Raw genomic sequence first — 25,921 nt, 5'->3', positions numbered from 1 at the left:
TTCTTTCTTTCTTTCTTTCTTTCTTTCTTTCTTTCTTTCTTTCTTTCTTTCTTTCTTTCTTTCTTTCTTTTTTGAAACATAAAGTAACATCTGAAGATATTGTCTTTGTGTAGGGGTCAGGGATGAAGCTAAACATTCCTTAATGTACAGGATAACATAAAACTTGTAACAAAATTACTTAATACAGATGAATTCAGTGGTTCTCAATTCCAGTAATTTGCACTCTGTAGGTGTCAAATTGTAAGCATTGTGATGGCTTTACTTTTCCACTCTCGTCCCTTTATTTCTACATATTTCTTTCTGCCCTTTTCCATTCTTTTTTTTTTAAAAGTAATTTCATCTAGTAATTTTTGCTCTTAAAATTCACTGTCTTTTCTCTCAAGAAAAGCCCAACATCTAACCTAGTGCCATTTTGAAAGAGACAACATGTGAGAACTATTCTCAGCATGGAACAGTTAATGATGATCTATAACATTCTGGGTTGATAGAAAGCAGAGTTCAATTCATTGCCCTGGTTTAAGATGGAGTTTCCAGTGAAAATTAAAATTGGGGTAAGATTCAGAGTCATAAGTTTTCGTGCCATCTCTTACATCAAGATGGCAGTTTGTCAACAGGTATGCTCAACTTGGTTAATTGAGGGAATGCTATGGTTGCCTCGCCATAATTTATTTGACATGTGGTAGAAACTATTGAGAGATTTAATACAAAATTACAGTTCAAGGTGAAGCTCTTTGTGCTACCTCCTGATTTCATCCATAGTGCTTTGTAAATTGTAGATTGTCAGGAGGCAAATGATTGATAGTGGGAACAGCTGTCTGGTTCCAACATAGCCTATTGGCTAGAATACCAGAGTGTTTCTGAGTTATAACTTTGTGATTCATGTCTTCCCCATTTCCCTGTGGATTCAGAGCTCAAATGAGCTGTAAGAAGTCAGAAAATCTTTGCTTAGTCTCAGGCTCTCTTTCCTAGGTTCTTTAAGTGATGTGAGTAGATGTCCTCTACTATTCCCCCAAACACATATGCTTATTTGGAGGCTGATATCAAAGACTGATATCAGAATGTCTTTCTTATTTGCTTACAATGTACTTGTATAATTTTTTTTATTAATTCTTTGAGTTTCTCAGTGTCTTCTGATAAAATTGACCACAACGTTCTCCCTTTACTCTTCCCAACTTCTTCTTAACTTCATGTTTATAATTTATTTACTTTTTAAATAACCCTTTGGCTCCAATTTGTGTTGTCCATATATTTTAGTGTGTGAAGATATCTTCTGGAGTGTCTTTGTCCTACCAGGAGTCGTACATTAAAGTAAATTGACACTGTCTGAAGGACTTTTGAGTCTTTAAACTACAGGGTCTTAGTTTTGAGACAGGGTTTCTCACTGAACTCTCAGGACTCATGCTGTTGGCCATGCTAGCTAATCAGTAAACATACCGCACTCACCTGCCTCCTTAGTATTATTTTTGTTTTGTATGTGCACATGTGAATACATGTTCAGATACATATGGGAGCATGTGTATGTTCAAAAGCTTGTTGAGACCCAAGATTGATGGCAGGCATCCCCGGAGTCTCTTTCCGCTTTGTGTCTTGGGGTGGGGTGTTTAAACTGAAGCCAGTGCCCACTTAGAAAGCTAGTCTAGCTGGGGAGCTTGTTCTGAGGATTTGCTGTCTCAGACTGCTGAGCTCTAAACTTGCAGGTAGGCTACTGTGCTGCCTGGCATTTGTAGGTGCTGGAGGGGTCTGAACTCCAGTCCTCATGATTATGCAAGCAGTAAGCATTTCATGGTCTCAGCCATCTTCCTGGTGTCTCGATGATTTCTCGTTAATTTTAGTAATGCTATTTGGAAGACTGTAAGTTCTCTTGAATAATTTCCCCATTAAAAAAAAATCTCTCAGAAAGTTGGCATCTAAATAATAGGTTTTGTAGATATTTACATTAATTGAACTATTCTAAAAATGTTTACCTTTTGAGTTTTTTTTCTTGTGCTCCAACTATTATTATTACTTTTAAAAACACCAAACACATTAATGATAGCAACAACAACAAAAACTCCAAACCCAGTTTTGGCTCCAAAGATGATCAAAGCCATGTCAAGTAATTAGCAGCCAGGTATCCTAGTACATAGCGATAACCAGAGCATACATATTTAATATGTTATCCATTTTAACAGCATAAAATCACTTAATTGGCAAGTAACAGAGTAGACTATTTTCAAAAGAGTTTAGAGGTGAGTTTGAGAGTCATTCAGTTAAAAAAAAAAAAGATGTTTTTTATAACCTAGAACCCCTGCACAGATGTAGCCCATGGCAGTTCAGTGTCCAAGTGGGTTACATAATAATGGGAAGAGGGACTGCCTCTGACATAATCTGATTGTCCTCCTCTTTGATCACCTCCCCCTGAGGGGGGAGCAGCCTCACCAGGCCACAGAAGAAGACAATGCAGCCACTCCTTATGTGATCTGATAGACTAAGATCAGAAGGAAGGAGAGGAGGACCTCCCCATCAGTGGACTTGGGAAGGGGCATGCGTGAAGAAGGGGAAGGGAGTGTGGGACCTGGAGGGGAGGATGGAGGGGCTTATGGGGGGATACAAAGTGAATAAAGTATAATTAATAAAAAAAAGATGTTTTAATACTTTCTTATTTTCTTTAAACCTTGTATTTTGGGAAATTCGAAATAGAAAAGTAGAGAAAATTACATAATTAGATCCCAAAAACTCACTGCCTGGATTTAGCAAATATCATAATTCTGAATGTTCCCTCCACTGGTTCCTGTTGTTGTTTCAAATGCGGACGTGTTTAAAATGAACTCCAGATTTGTTCTTGTATGCCTATATGGACTGAATTTCCAAAGAATGGACATTTTCTTCCACTTCCATGTAACCATAGGGCTACACCTAGGAAAAAATATCAGCATTGCCTTGGCTCATCGAATCTATGCTATAATCAAATGTTTCTGTCCATTTCTAATGCCTTTGTTGACCAGTACGTTCAAATTAAAACCCAAACTCCACATGTTTCTGTGATTCTTAAGCCTCTTGAGGCAATCCTTTTTAAATTGTTGGTTAAAATTAATTTCAAGATTAACATTTTATACTGACATTTGAATAAAACATATTTCCTCCATTCTACTTTGCTCCATTTTACTGGGTTGGGATCATCAAAAGAAAGTGACATCAAGCTATCCCTACCTCCATATGTAATCTGGTCTTGATATTTTCATTCCATGTCTATTATTATTTACGGATTACACTGTTGGATGTAGCAACAAGGAATGTTACTGACTCTATATCTTAGAACCATGGATGGGTATGCTGTGACCCCTACTTGAAACCTATTACCATCAAGGTTTCTTTCTGTTTGTAATTCATTTGATTAAAGATAAATTATAATATCACAATAATTATATTATTACATATACATATTATATATAAGAATATATATTATATAAGAATATATTATATATATTAAAGATATATAATATCTTTACAATATAATATTTGTTATAGGAAGCAGATATGCAGCCACTCATGACTGGTATACTATAAAGGATGCTTAGATAAAGAAACAAAACTTGTTTTAATAATATGCTCAGAATTCTTACAATCTGTGGGCTGAGAAGTTAAGATATTTCAGCTATGAAACCCTTGTATGAAAACATCTAATTATACCATGAAGAAAAGAATACATGTCTGAAACTAATACCTCCTTTTCTCCAAAATAAAGTATCAATCTAGTAAGAACTAGAGTGACCATGTTATGTTACTACGGTGCAGGGTTTTAGTTGAGGACAAAATCTTGGAAAGTAAAGAACACAATAGTTACAGAAACATTATTTTTCTTTTAAAATGCGTAATTCCAAGGCGACAAATTTTTAAGTCATGAGGCATTGATTGAGTTTTCATTCCTTGTAAATATTGACTTTTAATTACAGTATGTGAACAACCCCATGTCTCCAGAAATGATGAACCTAGTGGACCCAATGATAGGATTCTTTGAGGGCTCAGCAGAGATGTCTTCTGACCTGCACTCCCTGGCTTCATTCATATACAGCAGCCAGCCACACAGTGACTTTCCTGCCAGGACTAGCGCTGAAGACCCAAGCTCACCAGTTGGTAAGTAAAATTTTAATTCTTTCTGAGGTGCATAGAAACCAATATCTAACAGAAGTATGAACCTGTGCTTTGAGTTCAACCATGTTATTAATGTTACATTGGGTTGGAGTCAGATACTTCTTTTTAACTGTCAGATAACCTCATGAAACAAATGGAAAGGCCACACAAGCAGCGGCTAGCCCTTTCCAACCCATTTGACCTTCTTCCTAGAGAAAGTAGCACCCCAGAGTCTCTGGCCAAGCTGCATAGACAATCAGTTATTACAGTTGCCAAAGCAGGTGTGATGGGGAGGGATTAACATATCTCCAAATCATTTACAGGCCTCACATTCTCTGCAGCTTTTGACAAATAGGTTTTCAGATGTCACTAAAGGTAAATAGGTCAGAAAGTTACAACTCTAGTGCATGGTGTAATAAACAGGTGTAGGTGTCCCTGGTATGTGGTGATGTCATTAGCTCACACACTTGCTCTTCGGGGTCAGTGAATCTTATTGTTTCTAAGGCTAGGGTTGGTTCTGAAACAACCTTATTGTTTCTAAAGGGCAAATTGAAGGCATGCAGTTATATGATGCAGGGCTGCACTGTTTCTTTGGCTATTATAAAATGTTAGCTAGGAATAGCATGCTATTTCACTGCCTTTTCTATGCTATGGTATTTGCCTCATTCCAAAATAAAAGTGTCATGCTCTTCTATTCACGGTAGAGTTAGTAACAGAAAATTACATTTCAATCGCTACGTGTTTCTTCTATTGATTTACTTTCATGTGCAAAGTGACTACAGCAACACTTAAAAACTAGAAGACCCACAGGTTCTAATACAGCTGCTCCCCTATATATTTCAAAATTAGCTTAGTTCCTAATTAGAAATTGATAGGCAAAATTTAGAAATAAAGTAAATATCTTAGACATTTTTGTAGGCATGTGCGTTTGTCAGTTAAGTCTTAAGCAAGAATGCTTACTTTAAGCAATCTCTGGGGCTAGAGATTGTATAGTAAAATTTATAATGTAGACATGTATAGTTAATTTTAAGTCCAAATAAAACTTTCATTTCTTAATTAAAACTTAGGATTGACTTGTAAGGTTTCCTTCTTATATTTTTGCCTAGTGTTTGATTTCAGGAAAAACAAACAAACAAACAAACAAACAAACAAAAAACCCTCTGCTAGTCTTTCTTTGGAAAGTTATATTTTTTTCTCAAAACACTACCATACTGTTCTGAAATATTTTACCACAACCTGCAAAGCCATATTATGAAAATAAGATGTTTATAGATATTGGGGAGTCTTTAGAATTAGTAAAATGTTCATATTTACTACAAATCGTATGCCTAACATCCTGCATATGAGAATGTATGAAGATATCAATGCATAATGTGCTATTAAGTTTCACTGAGAAAAAATAATTTTGATGGTAAGGTCCAATATTCTGTTTTATTTTTTTTCTTGTTGATTTCAAATAGTAACCACCAAGAATCATTATATTACTGACATCAGCGCTGAACAGCTGTCTTACGTTATCAGGCGGCTTGTACCGTTCACTGAGCACATGATCAGTGTCTCTGCTTTCACCATCATGGGCGAAGGACCACCAACGGTTCTCACTGCTAGAACACATGAGCAAGGTACAGATGCCTTTCCTCTGAAACAATTACTTGCAAATATTATTCACATGATTGATACTTTTGCTTCTTCATTTCTATTAATTGTTCATTCTTCTTTTCAAGTGCCAAGTCCCATCCAAACTATAAAGTATAAAAATATTAGTTCTTCATCTATTTTGCTATATTGGGATCCTCCAGAATATCCCAATGGGAAAATCACTCATTACACAGTCTATGCAATGGAATTGGATACCAACAGAACATTCCAGATGACTACTGTAGATAACAGCTTTCTCATCACAGGTAGAAGGAAAAGTTGTGTTTCTTTTTGCATTCCTACTCCTCTGATGGAAAATTTGCACTTCTACGGACCTTAAATGCTATAGGACATATTCCAGTATTTGGATATCTTAGAAATGTTTATGGAAATAACAATACAACATGTTTCTTTAAGTATACCTTTCCACAGAAAGTAAAAAGGATATTATCACAGCTTTTTATAGAAATACACTTAACCTAAGAAATATTTTACTTAGTATGTGAAAATAATTCATAATGAGGACCTGAATGAATGGACTCACATGAAAAATTAGCTGAGGCAATTCAATTGACAGGGTGTGTGTGTGCCAATTCTCTTTGCTAGGTGCCAAAAGTTATATTTTTTTCCAGCTTACTGCCTTAACATTACAGGAAAGATCTCTGATATCACATGTATGGAAAACCTTGAAGCCCAAAAAATTTGGAAGACTAAGAGTATATGAAACGTGACTTAGAGAGCCAGTCCTTCTAATAAATTATTCACATTGGTCCTCTGGCAAATGGCACTAAGCTAAGAATGCTACTTTTTGAAGATTTTAAACAATATTCTTGTTGTATTTTAGGATTAAAGAAATATTCAAGATACAAAATGAGAGTTGCTGCTTCAACTCATGTTGGTGAAAGTTATTTGTCAGAAGAAAATGAGATCTTTGTGAGAACTCCAGAAGACGGTAAGAATATAAAATATACTTTGAATTTAAAAGGAAGAAAGCAGGCAAGGAAGGAAGGAGAAAGGGAAGGAAGCAAGAAAGCAATGAAAGAAGAAAGGAAGGAGGCAAGCTGGGAAGGAAGCAAGCAAGGAAGGAAGAAAAGATAACATTTTCTTGCCTACCTCATGGAACATTTCTTTAGACATGTTCCGTGTCTAAAACAACAAGCATGAAAAAGCACATGTTTTAAAGTTTTGTTCTATCCTTCCCTAACCCAGAGCCAGAATCATCACCTCAAGATGTCAAAGTAACTGATGTGTCTCCAAGTGAAATGAGGTTGAAGTGGTCCCCACCTGAAAAACCTAATGGGATTATTATTGCCTACGAGGTGCTTTACCAAAACGCAGACACCTTGTTTGTAAAGAACACCTCAACCACAAACATAATTTTAAGTGACCTGAAACCTTACACCCTCTATAATATTTCTGTCCGGTCATATACCAGGCTTGGTCATGGCAATCAGTCATCCTCATTACTCTCTGTGAGAACTTCAGAGACTGGTAAGTTTTTCTTGTGTGTTTGCTTAATAATTCTTAGTCATATAGTAACATAGCTGACAAGTTCCCTGCTGTTTGTATTTTTATGAGAGAAATATATACCTTCATTGTTATTTTTGTGTAAATGAAGTTTATGTACTATTCCTGGCAAAAATGTAGAAAAAAGGCTTAGTTGTTTAAAAACATAAAAACGACTCTCCTGTATAAAGGATATTTAATGTGAAAATCAGTGAATTGTTCAAATGAAAGACTATTAATAGCAAAGACTCATCCAATATGACTGCAGGCTCTAACATAGACACGCTCAGAAGACTCAGTCAGCCTGAGTCTTAACGGTGAGGGCACAGTGGGCAGGAGGAATCTGAGAGGTGAGGTGGAGTGATCCTCAACTAACAGAAATAACACAAGCAACACCATCATTTGTATCTCAGTTTCAACAGTGATTGAGCAATTAACACAAGACAACGAATTTGCCTGGTAATCTTGGAGTATTGGGTTTTTTTTTGTGTGGTATGAACACATATTGAAGCTATTACTATCAGGTCAAACCTGCAATGTATGCTAAGTATATAAACTTACTGTAGAATCTACACATCTAAATGAATAAACGTATACTGGCTGGCTACTGTCAGAACTCCATAAAGATCTCACGTTGGAAGTCACAAATAGTCAAATATCAGCAACCCCATTTAGGTTAGCCAGATCCAAATGTGAAGCTCTGTCCTTGACCTTGATGATCTGGAAATCTAGCAAGGCAATAGACCTCCTCCACTGAGAGTAATCCCTTGAGAGTTTTGCACAGATTTAATATAATGAGATGTCACAACTTTATGGATACAGAATGAGGATCATAATTACAGCAGTACTAAGAATGACAAAAGGAGTACTTTATAGCATCAAGAGCTATTGCACCCTTGAACTAAACTTAATGGATATCAGATTCCATACTGCCATGCCTTGTTGCTCTTATGACTACTGCGCCTAAAGGCAGAATACTTTTTTAGAAGGATAATTGTTCTTTTGTGACTCTGTTTTATTTTACATTGGGCCAATATTTTCGTGGTTGTTGCTGTTTTCGAATTCCTCTTAAAGTGTCACGGTTTCTTTCCCTGGCTTTCATGTAAGTTATCGTCTTAATTCTGGAGTAGAGTACAGCACTAAGTTATGGTTTTTCATCATGAAAAACCGAGGCACTAGAAGGGTCATTCATTCAGCAAACATTTACAATGTTTCAAAACCTATTTTGCACGTAGCAGCATAGAAGGAAATGGTTTCCTTTTCCCCTAAAGTTCATATTAATTTGGAGGGAATTTAATTGCTTAAGGCTAGCCAGCTGGCAAGTGATAAAGCTGGAATTGAAACCAAGCCCATTAGTTATATAAAGCCCATTTTGCTCCCAAAGCACATGCTGGAAAATTGTAAAATGTACTGAGGATCTCTCAGTTCACAGTGGTGATTGGCTATCTGAGCTTTGCATAGTAAGAGGAAGTAAACTATTAAGTTTCAGTGCATTGTGATTTTGAAGAAGCAGAATGCTTATCAGATATTTTACTTCTTAAGTGATCATCATATCAAGGACACTACATTTTAATGTTGAATTTTAAAAATTATTTTCTGAACATTGCAGACATGTGGTAATTTCTTTTGTACTGGAAAAGGTACTTCAATTTCCATTCCATTATCTGTCTTATGATCTTAATTCTAAAGTAGGAATAAGTGAATACAAGAATTTAACTTGAGGGGTAATTTAAAACAAAAATGTTAGTTCCAGAAAATATTTAAGAAAACAAGGCAAAGTAGGCTGTTTTAATAAAATGACCAATAAATCACAATGGATAAGGTAAAGCTGACACTTGGTGGTGGGTCTCCTGAGCCTCATTTCAGGGTTCATTTATTAGACCCCTGATCTAGCTATGAAATAACAACATGGATGGGAAAAGCTACCCCTGAGCTTCTTGCCCACCTGTTCTGGTGAGTCACAGGGGGCTGGCCTGCCAGCCTTCTGAGAAGCTGGGGCCAGCTCATGGAGGATTGTGTTCTATGCCCGAGAGGCCCACTCCCCTAAAGAAGTAGTCTCAGTATCTCCTGCACATTTGCCATCCACGTAGAAGAAAATAGTGGGATTGATACCAGTGAGATTTCCTAGTTCCTGTCGAGCTACTAGCTTTAGCTCCCATGACTGAAGAAGGGTTCAGTAGAATGCTAGGATATCATCTGAAGAACAATGAGCTCAAAATAGCTGTCTGTTCTTAGAATTCAGTAATATTATTAAAATATTTTTTTTTATAAAAGAGCCATGCTTCTGTCAAGCTTTATGTACAATTGTTGTGATAACCCACTGATGTGACCGTGCTGGTAATTACAGAAAAGAAAGTTAGTAACCTATTTAAGAGCCTCACCAGGCTTACATAGTTCTAATGTGTGCATTCTTGGTAGTCATAAGCAGAGTTCAAATAGGGAAGATCAATACAGGGTGATTTTCTGTGCATGGATGAGTTTGGATGTGTGTAGGTATGCTCTCCTTGTAGAATGTGCAGTTTACAAATAAGGTTATCTTACGTGTAGTATACAGAAATTACCAAAATAAGAAAATCAATAAAAATGAATCCTTTGACGGCATAGATTCTCTTTCCTTCTTACCACAAAACTTTCTTTATGGTAATCCTTTAAGTAAATATTTCGAACTTTTATGATTTGGCAAAATAACCACTAATATGAATATAACACAGATTTATACCAAAATTCTGAGCAGAGCTCTGTGAATTTTTATGTTTTAATGAATAACATCTTTATATTTGTCTATATACTTCACAATTTTATATGCCAACTAAACTGTCTTAGGATGTCTTTGTGATAACAGCCTTTATTATAATCATGAATCAAATTATGTCTGTTGTTAGATTTTTTAATAGATTAGTTTACTTCAACTGGTAAATATCACCGTGCTGTTACTATCATCAGGAGTACTTTGAATGTTAGCTGAGAAAATTCTCAGTGTATCTTCACTCCCCCAAATCAGTGAGTCATTTCTCTGCCTGAAGACTCAGCTCTGGCTACCTCCTAAGGATAAATGAATAAAATATGATGGCTGCCATGCTGAGGTCAGGGGCGTGTTTTTGTCCTGATTAGTGATGGTAGGCAAGCAATGCTGGAGGGACACCTTTGCAAAGTGTCTCGAAGTCTCAAGGTATAGTACATTAAAATTTTATTTCTACAGCATTTTAAATAGCTTACCCCCTAATTAAAATTATTACTTTAAAAAGAATGATGGTTTAGTTAAACTATAATTACATTTGAGACTATGCTCCACAAATTTGCATATTGATTGGTTATGGTTTTCTGTAGTAGTCCATCTGTGGCAAAGAGAAGTTCCCTGGATGAGGGGTTGAGATTACACTTCTCTGCGGACATAGGGACAAATGTTGATAGATTGCTGTTAGGGATAAGGCTGGTTTAGTAAATGAGTTTTTGTAGTTTCTCCTCCAAAAACCATGACTTCACTAGCTCTGAATAATTAGCTAGATTTCCAGTGTCAGGTATGGTCTCATTCTTTAAATGTTTTTGAGATGGTAATTTAATACCATTCTCCATTTCCTTTCCTCCCTACAAACCCTACCATATACCCTCCCCACTCTCCTTCAGATTCATGGCCTCTTTTCTTACTAGTTGTTACTGCATGTGTGTATGTATAGGAATAAGTAAACAGATAGATACATAAATAAATACATAGATACATAGTTGATAGATGACAGTACATACATACACACATGTATACCCCCACAATATGTTCCTAAAATTAGTTGTTTAGTCTGTATAATGTGTTAATGGTATGTATGTTTTCAGGGTTGACTAATTGGTTATGGGAAAACTGGTATGATCTTCCCTTTCCTGCTCCCAGATTTTCTCAGTTGGTGTAGTCCTTTGTGTCAAGTTAAAGGTCTCATGGACCTTTCTTTCCCAGCTTGGCAAGTTCATTAGTGTCATCCTTGTTCACCTTACAACTGAGTGGTCATGTTGGGGAGATTTTATGGGTATAGCTTCTGATTATTACTGGGAGTCACAGTCTCACATACACCCTTTGGTTCTTAGAATCTTTCTGCTCTCTCTTCCACATGTTCTCTGAGCGTTGGGTGTGGATTCATTCTGTGGATGTGGAACTGGAGGCCATAAATCTGCATTTTTATTGGTTGTGATTTCTGTAGTGGTCTCCATCTGTTGCAAGGAAGAGTTTTCTTCATGATGGTGAAGACTGCATTTAACCGTGAATATAAGAACAAATGTTCTTAGTCAGAACTTGGTGAATCCTGCTAAAAAGAGGAAGGAAGGAGGGTAGGAGCCAAAAGGGTCAAGAACTCTGCATGAAATTCCACAGGATCAACTAACCTAAGGATACTGAAATAGCAGCCTTCATCCTCTCTGACTATCATGGATATCAACAACGACAAAACAGACAAACAAACAAAACCCCCAGAAACTTACAATCTCACGAAAACTGAACACCTCACAACACAATAGAAATTGGGCCAAGACAGAAAATAAGAAGGATATTAAGGACTTTTTTTTACTGAATCAAAGTGAATATACTACATACTTAAACTTATGGGACACAGTGAAGGTGGTTCTAAGAAGCAGGTTCATAGCACTGAGTGCCTATATGAACCCTCCTCCACTGCTGGTGGGAATGTAAACTGGTACAACCACTCTGGAAATCTATCTGGCGCTTTCTAAGACAATTAGGAATAGTGCTTCCTCAAGACCCAGCTATACCACTGCTAGGTATATACCCAAAGTTTGCTCAAGTACACAAAAGGGATATTTGCTCAACCATGTTTGTAGCAGCTTTATTTGTAATAGCCAGAACCTGGAAACAACCCAGATGTCCATTAACGGAGGAATGGGTACAGAAATTGTGGTATTTTTACACAATAGAATACTACTCAGCAATCAAAAAGGAGGAAATCATGAAATTTGCAGGCGAATGGTGGGATCTAGAAAAGATCATCCTGAGTGAAATATTCTAGACAGAGAAAGACAAACACGTCATATACTCACTTATATAGACCTATAAGATGTGATAAACATAATGAAATCTGTACACCTAAAAAAGATAATCAAGAGAGCAGACATGGGGTAAGATGATCAATCCTCATTTAGAAAGACAGATGGGATGTGCATTGAACGTATAACAGGAGCCTACTGAGCGCATTTGAAAGACTCTAAATAGCAGTGTTTTCAAAGCAAAGAGTCATGACCAAACCTTTGGCAGAGTACAGGGAATCATATGAAAGAAGGGGAGTTAGTATGATGGGGAAAGGATAGGAGCTCCACAAGGACCAAATATATCTGGGCACAGGGTCTTTTCTGAGACTGACATTCAACCAAGGACCATGTATGAATGTAACCTAGAACCTCTGCTCAGATGTAGCCTGTGGTACCTCAGTAACCAATTGGTTTCCCATAGTGAGGGGAACAAGGACTATTTCTAACAGGAACTCAATGACTGGCTCTTTGGCCTCCCCACCCCCCAAGGGAGGAGCAGTCCTGTTAGGCCACAGAGGAGAGCTTTGCAGCCAGTCCTGAAGATACCTGATAAAACAGGATCAGATGAATGGGGAGGAGCTCCCCCCTATTAGTGGACTTGGCAAGGGGCACGGTGAAGATGAGGGAAGGAGGGAGGGACTGGGAGGGAATGAGGGATCGGGACACGGCTGGGACACAGAGTTAATAAAATGTAACTGATAAGAAAAAAATAAAATTCAAAAAAAGAAAAAAGAAAAAAGAAAAAAAAATTGGACGGATCTCATACTACTGAAAATCACACTTTAAAGCCCGAAAGACCAAAATGAAGACTTTTTTCCCTGCAGGAAAGGGCAGATCTCTCAGGGATATAAACCAAATATGGTATCTCAATTTGTAATAAGACTAAGCACCTCCCCTCATATTACGACTGGACAAGGCAACCAATAGGAGAACAAAGGTCTCAAAAGCAGGCAAAAGTGTCAGAAACAGCTCCTGTTCCCTCTGTTAGGAATCTGAGAAAAACACCAAACTACACAATTATAACGTATATGCAGAGGATCTAGGATAGCCCCTATGAGTCCAGGTTAGTGGGTCAATGGAATCAAATAGAAGAACCAGAAATAAACCCACACACCTAAGGACACTTGATTTCCTTTTGAACAAAGAAGCCAAAACCATTCAATGGAAAAAAAAAGACAGCATCTTCAACAAATGGTCCTGGTCCAACTGGATGTCTGCATGAAGAAAAATGCAAGTAGATGCGTATTTATCATGCTGCACAAAAGTAAAGTCCCAGTGGTTTAAAGATCTCAACATAAAACCAGGCACACTTAATCTGCTGGAAGAAAAAGTGGGGAAGAGCCTTGAACTCATTGGCACAAGAGACAACTTCCTGAACAGAACACCAACAGCACAGGCTCTAAGATCAGCAATCAATACATGGGACCTCATGAAACTGAAAACTTTTTGTAAAGCAAAGGACACTGTCATCAGAACAAAATGACAGCCTACAGACTGAGAAAGGATCGTCACCAACCCTACATCTGACAGAGGGCTAATATCCCAAATATATTAAGAACTAAAGAAGTTAAACCCAACAAACCAAGTAACCCAATTAAAAATGGGGTACAGAGCTAACCAGAGAATTCTCAGTAAAGGAATATTGAAAGGCAGAGAAACACTTAAAGAAATGCTCGATGTACTTAGTTATCAGAAGGACAAACAGGATAGACATCAGAAGTAGGGGAAGACAAGGAACAGGACAGCTGCCTTCTACAGAGAACCTCTGAAAGATTCTAACTATCAGAGTATTGAAGGAGAAACTGAACTCATAGCCAAACTCTGGGCAGAGTTCAGGAAACCTTATGAAAGAAGATGTAGATAGAAAGACCTAGAGGGGAGAGGAACTCCACAAGGAGACCAACAGAGCCAATAAACCTGGGCCCAGGGGTTGCTGCAGAGACGGATACTCCAACCAAGGACCATGCATGGAGAGATCCTATACCCCCTGCTCAGAGGAAACCCACAGGATGCTCAGTTTTTAAGTGGGTTCCCTAGTAAGGGGATCATGGGCTCTCTCAGACATGAACTCAGTGGCTGGCTCTTTGTTCACCTCCCCTGTGGGGGTACAGGCTTGCCAGGCCACAGAGAAAGATGATGCAGCCAGTCCTCATGAGACCTGATAGGCTAGGGTCAGAGGGAAGGGGAGGAGGTCCTCCCATATCAGGGGACTTGGTGAGGGGCATGGGAGGAGAAGAGGGAGGAGCGGCAGGATTGCAAGGGAATGAAGAAGGGGACTGGGATACAAAGTGAAGAAATTGTAATAAATAAACAAATAAATAAATTTAAAAAACCAAAGATGTGAGTATATACCATGTGTGTCTTTCTGCTTCTGAGATACCTCACTCAGGATGATCTTTTCTAGTTCCCACCATTGCTTGCAAATTTCATGATTTCCTTGTTTTTAATTGCTGAGTAATATTCCATTGTTTAAATGTACCACAATTTCTGTATCCCTTCCTCCATTGATGGACATCTGGGTTGTTTCCAGATTCTGGCTATTACTAATAAAGCTGCTATGAACATGGTTGAGCAAATGTCCTTGTATAAATGAACAAATTTTGGATATATGCTTAGGAGGGGTACAGCTGGATCCTAATTTTCTGAGAAAGCGCCAGATTGATTTCCAAAGTGGTTGAACATGTTTACATTCCCACCAGCAATGGAGGAGGGTTTCCCTTTCTCCATATCCTCTCCAGCATGTGTTGTCACTTGAGTCTTTGATTTTAGCCATTCTGATGCATGTAAGGTGAAATCTCAGAGACATTTTAATTTGCATTTCCCTGATGACTAAGGACTTTCCACATTTCTTTAAGTGATTCTCTGCCATTCTCAATCGAGAATTTTCTGTTTAGCTCTGTATGCCATTTTTTTATAAGTGGATATTAGATATATAATATAGGATAAACATACTAAAATCTGTACACCTAAAGAAGTTAAGCGAGAGGGAGGACCCTGGGTAAGATGATCAATCCTCATTCAGAAAATCAAACAGGATAGACATTGGAAGAGAGAGAAAACAGGGAACAGGACAGGAGCCTACCACAGAGGGCCTCTGAAAGACTCTACCCAGCAGGGGATCAGAGCAGATGATGAGGCTCATAGCCAAACTTTGGGTAGAGTGCAAGGATTCTCATGAAAGAAGGGGGAGATAGAAAGACCTGGAGGGGACAGGAGCTCCACAAGGAGCCCAAACACAACCAAAAAATCTGGACACAGTGTTCTTTTCTAAGACTGATACTCCAACCAATGACCATGCATAGAGATAAGCTAGAATCTCCGCACAGATGTAGCCCATGGCAGCTCAGTGTCCAAATGGGCATCCTAGTAAGGGGAACAGGGGCTGTCTCTGACATGAACTCAGTGGCTGGCTCTTTGATCACCTCCCCCTGAGGGAGGAACAGCCTTATCTGGCCACAGAGGAAGACAATGCAGTCCTGATGAGACTTGATAATCTAGAGGCAGATGGAAGAGGAGGAGGACCTCTCTATCAGTGGACTGGGGAAGGAGAATGGGTGGAGAAGAGGGAAGGAGGGTGGGATTGGGAGGGGACAAGAGAGGGGGCTACACGTGGGATACAAAATGAAGAAATTGTAATAAAAATTAAAAAATAAATTAGTGAAAAAAGAATGCAAAAAAAAAAAAAAAGAAAACCAAAGATGTTTAAATCTCAAAGAACCCATATGTTGGAAGAAATGGACATATCTCTGATATACAAAGCCAAACATTAAGAAGTCCCATGAGGCTGAGGTGAGCAAAACAAGACAGGAAGCATAAAATACCATGGACTTCTTGATATAGATATTGGGAGATAGAGGCAGAATCAATGAAGATGTAAACAGCAGCATACAGTTATGAACCAGTTTCAATGGCCACTTGCTTGCAGTTAGAAGCCACTTATTTGCTAAGTCAAATGTTCTTGATGAATGAAGAGGGATGAAGATGTGCATTTGATGACTGCTCTGCTAAGAGGTGATGGTATAGGTGACTCAAATGGAATAGAATTCATGGGGAAAGTGCCCAGCTGACGTTATTATTTAGAGACTGTGATAGTTAGGAGAAATTAGAACGTCAAGAAGCTTAGATATTAAGTGAAAGAACAAAATCATATTTGAGGGGACAAGTATTTATGGGAACTGACTTTATTTTTACCATGATACATGTCACAGTGCGTGTTAACATACATTTCTAGGTCTGAGTAGACAGGTCAATGTAATCTATAATAATGAAGGCTTTGGAAGGCCTTTGTTAAGTAAGGAGGGAAGGCAGTTTATACAGATTTATGGTAGGAAGAAGTCTTTTTAGATTTTTTTTTTCTCATCAGTGGAATGGGATACAAGTTTCTCAGGTTATAATGAGGAAGGTTTTTTTTTGTTGTTGTTGTCTTTTTTTTTTCTTTTGGGCAGATAAAGGAAGGTGTAAATGCATATAAAAGAGTAGAAAAAAGAAATATAGGTAACCAGTATTGAAAAAGATCTACTGATGATTTCAGGCTTAAAAAGTCAAACAGGGCTATTCTTTTTTTGTTTGTTCATTTCTGTTTTGTTTTGTTTTGAGACAGGGTTTTCCTGTGTAACCTTATCTGTCCTGGACATATTTATTGTAGCCCAGGCTGGCCTCAAACTCACAGAAATCTGCCTGCCTCTGCCTCATGAGTGCTGGGATTACAGACATGCACCACTTAGCCTGGCTACCTCGTGGCTATTTTCTTTTTTTAAATATTAGTTACAGTTTATTAACTTTGTATCCAAGCTGTATCCTGCTCCCTCATTCCCTCCCAATCCCTCCCTCCTTCCTTCATCTCCCTGCCCCTTTCCAAGTCCACTGATAGGGGAGGATCATCTCCCCTTCCATCTGACCCTGGTATCCTGGTTATTTTCATGGGAATGTGCACACAAAATAGAGCTGGGTCACATGTAAACTGAGATTTAACCAGGAAAGTAAGACAGAAGCTGTTTTGGGTGAAGATGTCTGTGGAGTTATTACAGCAGCTGCTGGGACAAGCCTGAGTGTAGGTAAATAAGGAAATACAATGGGCAAAGAAAACTTGTTCAAAGGTAAAGTTTTTGTTTTAATTAATCAATTACATTTTTTTTCACTTTGTATCCCTGATGTAGCCACTGCCTTTTTTAACTTTTTAAATTACTTTTTAATTTTTTTATAATTTGATTTTTATTTTATGTACATTTAGTGTGAAGGTGTCAGATCCCTTAAAATTGGCATTACAGACAGTTGTGAACTGTCATGTGGGTGCTGGGAATTGAACCTGAATCCTTTGGAAGAGCAAACAGCGCTCTTAACCACTGAGCCACCTCTCCAGCCCCCAAAGGTAGTTTTTGGATCAGGAGTTTAAGAGACACCAGGAGAGGTAGGAGGTAAGAGGTAGCAGACAAATGGAGGAAGATTAACTGTCATAGGTAATTACCATGTCTCAGGTGTTGCTAGGAAATCCAGGTTTAAGGTGAAGTGGGAAAAATATTATTAGAGTTGAAGAAATCAAGGGATGCAGAGTTCAGATGATTGGACATATTATGTGTGCAGATGCTGACGCCTCTGAAGGTAGAAGATAAAAGTCTTTAATTTATTTTTTTTAATTCACTTTACATGCTGATGGTAGCCCTCTCCCTCCTCTCTTCATGGTCCCACCCTCTTTCCTCTTCCTCCTATCTCCCCTTCCCCTCAGCTCAGAAAAGGTGAGCCTCCTTCCAACCAAGTGATCGAAAACCAGGCAACAGAGTCCATGTCGGGGACAGCCTCTGCTCCTCTTTTTTTTTTTTTTTTTTTGTTTGTTTGTTTGAAAGTTTTAAATTTTTTTAAATTTTTTATTAATTACACTTTATTCATTTTGTATCCCCCCATAAGCCCCTCCCTCCTCCCCTCCCGATCCCACCCTCCCTCTCCTTTCCTCATGCATGCCCCTCCCCAAGTCCACTGATAGGGGAGGTTCTCCTCTCCTTTCTGATCTTAGTCTATCAGTTCTCATCAAAAGTGGCTGCATTGTCCTGGTAAGGCTGCTCCCCCCTCAGGGGGAGGTGATCAAAGAGCAGGCCAATCAGATTATGTCAGAGGCAGTCCCTCTTCCCATTACTATGTAACCCACTTGGACACTGACCTGCCATGGGCTACATCTGTGCAGGAGTTCTAGGTTATCTCCACGAATAGTCCTTGGTTGGAGTATGAGTCGCTGGGAAGTTCCCTGTGTTCAAATTATCTTGTTCTGTTGCTCTGCTTGTGGAGTTCCCGTCCCCTCCAGCTCTTACTATTTCCCACTTCTTACATAAAATAGCAGACCCACATGAAGACCAAACTGCCATCTGGGTACATCTGTGCAAAGGACCTAGGTCCAGTCCAGTTTTGCAGAAATGGTATCGTGAGACCATCTTAGAAAATGATATAACCCGTCTAACCTGGGAATGTGTCTCACTGACGACAAAGCATTGTAAAGGATCCGCAGTTCTTTAGTAGGAAGAAAGTTGAAAATAACTACACTGACTAGAGGATTCACGAATACAGCTTCCCAGGTCTTGGAATCTAGCGCTATTGGGGTTATGAAAGAAAAACACATCCACTCTCGAAGAGTCCTTGGGGTTCATATCCTCAGCAATTTAAACTTTTCCTTGGATACAGAAGATGACGAAAGCAGTTTAAAGGTGGTTGCTGAGGACTTTCTTAACTGTAGCTGATTGGTTTGAAATGACACTAAAATTTAGAATTCTTTGGAAGAGACAATAGGATTATATTGCTAGACATTGCTGCTGTTATTTTATGTGTTAAATTATATTTTTTAATCAACGTTTAGAAGCTTTTATATTCTAGCATTAGTTTTTTTTTTTTTTTCCTTAGTGCCTTAGCTAATAATAAGACCCCGTAACTGGCAAACATTATATCGATACTTTCAGGGAATTTTGAATTTTATAATTATTATGTTTATAAGAAGTAATTTCATGTCTATTATATTTAGAATATCATTAAAAAAGTTTAAATTCTTTTCTACAGAGAGGAAAAATGTCTCATAATAGGACCATAAAATGCAATAAAGTTCAGATATTTAGTTTGCATTATTTAATTGCTCCCTTGAATAGTCATTATTGTTACTGCTGTGGGAAGGAACTTTTAAACCACAGTTGTTGCAATCATGAACATGCCTCTCTGATTGTTGCAAAGAGATGTTTCTTTTATGAGGAATAATGAAAATGCTTATCTCTGGCTATAAAGATAAATAATTAGAATAAAGTTAGGGTTATTCTGAGATCATATGCATACATGCAACATTATATAGCCTGAGCAGATTTCTTTTGTGGATTCAGGATCACACACATTCATATGGTTTGTATAACTGTGAGTATAAATGTTTTTGAAATTATAATAAACTACATCATTCCCCATTCATGATAATATAAAAAAATATTTAAACACACGCACACAAAGAAAGATGAACTTAAGCTGTCCTGTTTAAGATTTAGCGAATTTAAGATGTGTTTATTGTATTGTTTTGGGTTTTGAGTGTCTGACTCTGCTTTCCTTTTCCTCTTGTTTATTTTTTAATTGACCTCTGATACTGATCCAATCCATTATGTTAAAATGACTTAAGTTATTTTTCATAAATTACTTGGTAATTCATAGTGTATTCATTGTGTAAAAAAATATATCAATTTGAAACTCCTGCAAAAGTATATAAAGTTGCTCTACAGAATCATAGCTTGTATTTCCCTTTGAGATGACCTTTCACCCTCTATACTTGTTAGTAGCTATGGTTTCTTTCTTTCTTTATTGAAAGGAAAAAAGCTTTGTTTCAACTTTAACAAAAATTGCCTGTATTCACCACAAGCAATGGCTATATTTTCCATTAATTTTAAAAATATATTTAAATGCAATCCAAATGAAGAAAATAATCTAAAAATAGAGTATAATCATCACAGGGACAAACATATATTCTAAGTCATATAAAGAAACAGAATTATGGAAACATAAATAATGATATATGTCCAGGAATACAATGTGTGGTATCTTCAAATTAGTACTTACAATCCATTGAAATTCTGCTAATACACACCAATTGGAATTTTGCCAAGCTCCTTTAGCTTGATCTCATGAAGGCTAATTGAGAACCAGGTGTGAGATGTCATTGAAAAGTTTACTCTCCCAAAAAGCAGGCAGCTACATAGTTTCAGCTGCTTAAGAGGCATTCAGATTTCAAGGACAGTTACTCTATTTCCTGAATGAAAAATGGGCAAAATCTCTACCAAGAAAGGTAGCAAATCATGAAACCACAGCAGTGAAGGTACTTAATGTCAAGGAGGAAAAACAATAGCAAATTCATGGATAGTATACAGAGCATTCTCACTTACCATGAAAATAAAATTCTCTTTCAAAAATTTTCGATGTATTTCTGTTTCATCCATAAGCTCATTTGCTTAAAGAAATTTTCACTAAATAAAATGTTCATATTAGAATTTTTATTTTACCTCATAATTATTAATGTTTGTATTTCTACTAATAGACTCATAGACAAACATGTACATTCATTCACTGAAACCTTTTTAATTGATGGAAATTGTAAGGTTTCGAAAGAGAGAAAGTTTTCAAGGCCTTGGACATCAGGTAGTAGAAACACATAGAGATTGAATAATGAAATGTAATGTGGGAAATAGTACAGGAAGAGATGAAAACAGATTTTTGAGTAATAAAGGTTGTATTTAAAGAGAGGATTTATAGTCATGTGAGTTTTGATTAATTAAGGGCATTAAATAATGGATATCAGACTTGAAATGTCTTGGTACCAGAACTGAAGTGAATTGTAAGTTAAAGGATATTGAAAAGTGGGGTATTTGAATGGCGTGACAAAAATAAGACAAAAGCCATTTCAAATTGGGAAATGATGAAATCGGTTACCATTTGGAGATAGAGGGCCATATGTAATTCTTCAGATTAGAAAGTCTGCTTTAAACCAAGTTATGCAAACTAGTTTAATCTAAGATACACACTTTTTTTGGCTGCAATACCATATGAAGTAATAATAGGTCTTTCCTTTGCTGTCTATGTAAGTCAGATTTTCCAACAACAGAACATTACTGATTTTTTTTCAAGTTATTAATTTTTTTAATGTTAGTTAGAGTTTGTTAACTTTGTATCCCTGCTGTATCCCACTCCTTCTTTTCCTCCCAATCCCACCCTCCCTCCCTCCCTCATCTCCTCCCTGCTCCTTTCCAAGTCCACTGATAGGGGAGGACCTCCTCCCCTTTTGCTATGGTTTCTTTACACCCTACTCTGTTTAGGATGCATAGCACCATCACTCTGTGGTTAGTGTTTGCATTTAAATATCTTCTGGAAATTATGTGAAACCTTTAGGTGGGAAGTTTTAGGATGCAATTGTTTTATAAAATTTCATCTTCATTTTCCCTGCAGTACCGGATAGTGCACCAGAAAATATTACTTACAAAAACATTTCCTCAGGAGAGATTGAGGTATCCTTCCTTCCTCCAAGTAGCCCCAATGGCGTCATACAAAAGTACACAATTTACCTTCAGAGAAGTAACGGCAATGAGGCAAGAACCATAAATACAACCTCGTTGACTCAGAACATCAGAGGTAAAATACAATTCTACTGCTTGGTATTTACCTTCGTAGGGACAGCATGACCACAAAATAGTAACCTAGCACGTTAAATACCTTAATTTTGGTTAATTATATCCTGGGAATAAGAATTCTTTGTGGCAAAACAATACAGGAATTTATGAGAGTCATATGTGGAAATACTCTAGGTCTTCTATTTTCTACAATTCTTATATCTTGTATTCATAACAGAAAGGATTATGCGTGTGAGTGTGTGTGTGTGTGTGTGTGTGTGTGTGTGTGTGCCACTACACACGTGGACGTAGAAGACAATGCTGGGTGTTTGTGTTCCCTTTGCTCCTCATTGGAGATAGGATCTCTTTGGTGTTTGCCTCTGAACTACCTGTGCCAGGTCAGATAGCCAGTGAGGTTCTGAGGATTCTCCTGTATCAGCCATCTCCCTGACTTTACAGCACTGACTTTACAGTTACACATCACTGTGCCTGGCTATACATGTATTCCAGAGATTTGAACTGAGATTCCCCAGGATTGCACAGATCTTAGTTTGCCCACCGAGACAACCCCGCAGCCTCTTCTTTAGATTCTTAGACTGCTAAGCAATCCTAGTCCATTTAGTTTTTACTTTTGGAAGAGTGTTCAATTGAGAATACTTTTATCGTTTGCCTCTTGCACATTATTAAAGGATATATTCCCTGTATTAATTTATGTATTTATTTCTGTTTAGGACTGAAAAAGTACACCCATTATGTGATTGAGGTGTCTGCCAGCACACTCAAAGGTGAAGGAGTTCGGAGTATGCCAATAACCATACTGACTGAGGAAGATGGTAAGACTACATTATACATACTGATACACTTTTTTTTTTAACATTTCAAGGGATCTATATAGATGAGAATGGGCTATCAGGGGTAACTTGTCCATAAGTTGGAGACAGATATAGAATGAAACATAGTGTAAAAATTCCTTTCACAAAAACTATCAGCAAATACACAGCACCAGTACTATATAAAGATTTCATTGTTACGGTATAAGAGCAGCTACAAAAGATTTGAATAAAATCAGATAGATACACTTTTTTTTTTGCCTTTGAAGCTAACTGTATTATTTAAATGTAAGTAACAATTTTATGGGAAGCTGTTAATGCCCAATACTTTTAGGTTGAATAGTGTGAATACTGTGTCCCAACAGTGTACAGCATTTTATGGCACTTGCAGAAGTTTTGGAGTAGAATCTATATAACTTTCAACGTGTTTTATGGTATTAGGATTAGTGCTTTAATATATTCATGATATATTTTTAGATTTCTCTATTTATTTGTCAGTGTGCTACCCCTGAATGTCAATATTGTTTTTTTTCTTTATTAATTTTTTTATTTTTTTAAATATTAGTTACATTTTATTAACTTTGTATCCCAGCTGTATCCTGCTCCCTCATTCCCTCCCAGTCCCACCTTCACTCCCTCATCTGTCCTTCTCTAAGTCAACTGATAGGGGAGGACCTTCTCCCCTTTCATCTCACCCTGGTATATCAGGTATCTTCAGGACTGGCTGCAAAGTCCTCCTCTGTGGCCTAGCAGGGCTGCTCTTCCCTCGGCAGGGTGTGTGTGTGTGTGTGTCAAAGAGCTTTGAAAATAGATTCTTTTCTCATACAATATGTCTTAACCACAGTTTCCCCTCCTTTCACTCCTCTCAGCTTGCCTCTGCTCTCCCTAAGATGTACTCTCCCTCTGTATCCCTTCAGAAAAGAACAGGCATCCAAGAAACCACAACCAAACATGGCAAAACATGATACAATAAGACAAGGCAAAAGCCCTCTTATCAAGGCTGGACAAGGCAACCCAATAGGAGGAAAACAATCCTAAGAGCAGGCAAAAGAGTTGAGGACTTCCCCTATTGGTGGGCTATGGGAGGGACACAGGGGGAGATGAGGGAGGGAGGGTGGGACTGGGAGGAGATGAGGGAAGGGGCTACAGCCGGGATACAAAGTGAATAAATTGTAATAAATAATAATAATAATGAAAAAAATATGTATCTTTACTTTTTACTAGGTTTAAATGCCACTCTTTCATGGCATAATCTATTCAGCCTGTCAAAGCATCAGGATAAATGAAGGGACCTCTCCTCACTCACTTCCTCTTTCTCCACCTTCTTCCAGGTCCCAGCATAGACATAATCCTCAACTCTACTTCCCCTGAGTCCCCAAAGAATCTTAACTTCCTCTTTAATCCTAGTGAATAACTTTTAGAAATACTTCTACCAGTAATTAAAAGAGTATACAAGTTACTTGTTTCCACATTTGTTAGACATGTGTTAATTCTACAGTGAAAACTTTCTGGGTCAAGGCATCTAACCCAGAAAAGCCAACATCCTTGGACCATTCTCCATTTGATGAAGAAAGGACAGAAGGAATGTTTCTTCTCTTTGTTCTTCAATGAATATATAATGTGGTCAAGAATTCAGATGAACTTTTATCTCAACAACCTATTTTTAATGACCTTTGTGATTCAAGTGTAGAATTCAAATAGAAAGTCTGCATTTGTGCAGTAAAAACAGATCAACATAAATATTCACTGTCCTTGATTAAATCAGAATAGATTTTTCATTGTCATGATTAGGACTTTTTGATTAGGTCAGAATTTTAGAAGAGGACAACCATACCCTAAAAGGAACTGCTAGAATGATTTAATGAATCTCTCCTTGAAGGTTACCCGAAAAGACAGTTAAACTTCTCAGACTTGTACCATTGAGCCATTAGGAAGGATTTGTTAGTTTCACTATAAGAGCAAGGTTGATCTATGAGCAACAAAGAAAATATAGAAAAAGTTTGACATGCAGCAAACATTGTGAATAAAAGCAATGGTGAGGAAATATTAACCCATTAAGGCAAATATTTCAGAAACGTTGACAAGCCAGTATATACAGTGGGGAAAACACAATCAGGAAACTGCAAAGGAGAGGAGTGCTAAAACGGGCTTTATTATTTTAAATAGAATGGGAGTGGTGCAGAGAAAACACATTCTTCCACTGGACATTTATCCTTAATGAGTTGTTCTAGATTCTGAACACCCACAGGGTACAACCTCCTTGCAAGAAGGGACATCTTGAAAGAAAGGAAGGAAGATATGCCATAAGCATGTATGCTGCCTGACCTGACAGTAAGAGTTCTTTTTACATAAAAAGCCAATCACTTCAAAATATGTAACATGTAAAACGTAAACCCCACTCTTGCAACGTGTATCTCTCGGAGTCTCTTCCTAGTGCACTATGTGCCTGTGGTTTGCTGAGGTAGTAATCCAGACTCGTCCCGGCAGGAAGGCTGATTTCACTCAGGTTCTGAAAATGTATGAGGAAATGTAGGGGGGGATGGAAAACACCACAAGATCATGGCCCACTGAATCAATGAAAGAGGGCTCACAGAGACTGAAGCAGCTACCACAAGGCCTGCATGGGTCGGCCCCAGGTCCTCTGCATATGGGTTATGACTGCTAGCTTGGTGGGGTTTGTCGAACTCCTAACAATGAGAGTGAGTGTCTCTCTCTCTTTTTTCTTTTTCATCATCATCATTATCATCATTATTGTTATTAATTACAACTTATTTCACTTTGTATCCCAGTTGTAGCCCTCTCCCTCATCTCCTCCCATCCCACCCTCCCTCCCTCATCTCCCCCTGTGTCCCTCCCCTAGTCCACTGATAGGGGAGGTCCTCAACTCTTTTGCCTGCTCTTAGGATTTTTTTCTCTACAATTGGGTTACCTTGTTTTGTGTGTGTGTGTGTGTGTGTGCATTCCCATGTGCATGTGGAAGTCAGTGGACAACTCTTGTGAGTGAGTTCTTTCCTACCACCATGTAGGAACTAAATTTGGTCATTAACCTTGGTAGCTAAGAACTTTACCTAATGGCCCCTCCCCCCCTTGCTGGCCTAAATTTCAGTTTTACTGGATTGTATTTGATCATAAAAATGTCCAAAGTATTAAAACTGCATAGTATTAATTATATTATATTATATTATATTATATTATATTATATTATATTAT

The 25,921-nt window shown here is 37.8% G+C and overlaps 1 protein-coding gene across 3 annotated transcripts in view; it reads left to right on the top strand.

The window, feature by feature from the left end:
- The window catches only part of Ptprq (protein tyrosine phosphatase receptor type Q), a 188,109-nt gene that overhangs the window by 26,788 nt on the left and 135,400 nt on the right, over positions 1-25,921 (top strand). For all 3 annotated transcript variants that reach the window (XM_055626210.1, XM_055626209.1, XM_055626211.1), the window contains exons 10-16: positions 3,933-4,113; positions 5,571-5,732; positions 5,835-6,014; positions 6,593-6,700; positions 6,958-7,239; positions 21,721-21,903; positions 22,613-22,714. In XM_055626210.1, the coding sequence (XP_055482185.1) occupies positions 3,933-4,113; positions 5,571-5,732; positions 5,835-6,014; positions 6,593-6,700; positions 6,958-7,239; positions 21,721-21,903; positions 22,613-22,714 (1,198 nt within the window). The remainder of the gene's footprint in view (positions 1-3,932; positions 4,114-5,570; positions 5,733-5,834; positions 6,015-6,592; positions 6,701-6,957; positions 7,240-21,720; positions 21,904-22,612; positions 22,715-25,921) is intronic.

Source organism: Psammomys obesus, unplaced genomic scaffold (assembly GCF_907164565.1).
Source record: "Psammomys obesus unplaced genomic scaffold, mPsaObe1.curated_primary_1811, whole genome shotgun sequence".
NCBI classification, from domain to species: Eukaryota; Metazoa; Chordata; class Mammalia; order Rodentia; family Muridae; genus Psammomys; species Psammomys obesus.
This window is presented reverse-complemented; position numbering and strand designations above follow the sequence as displayed.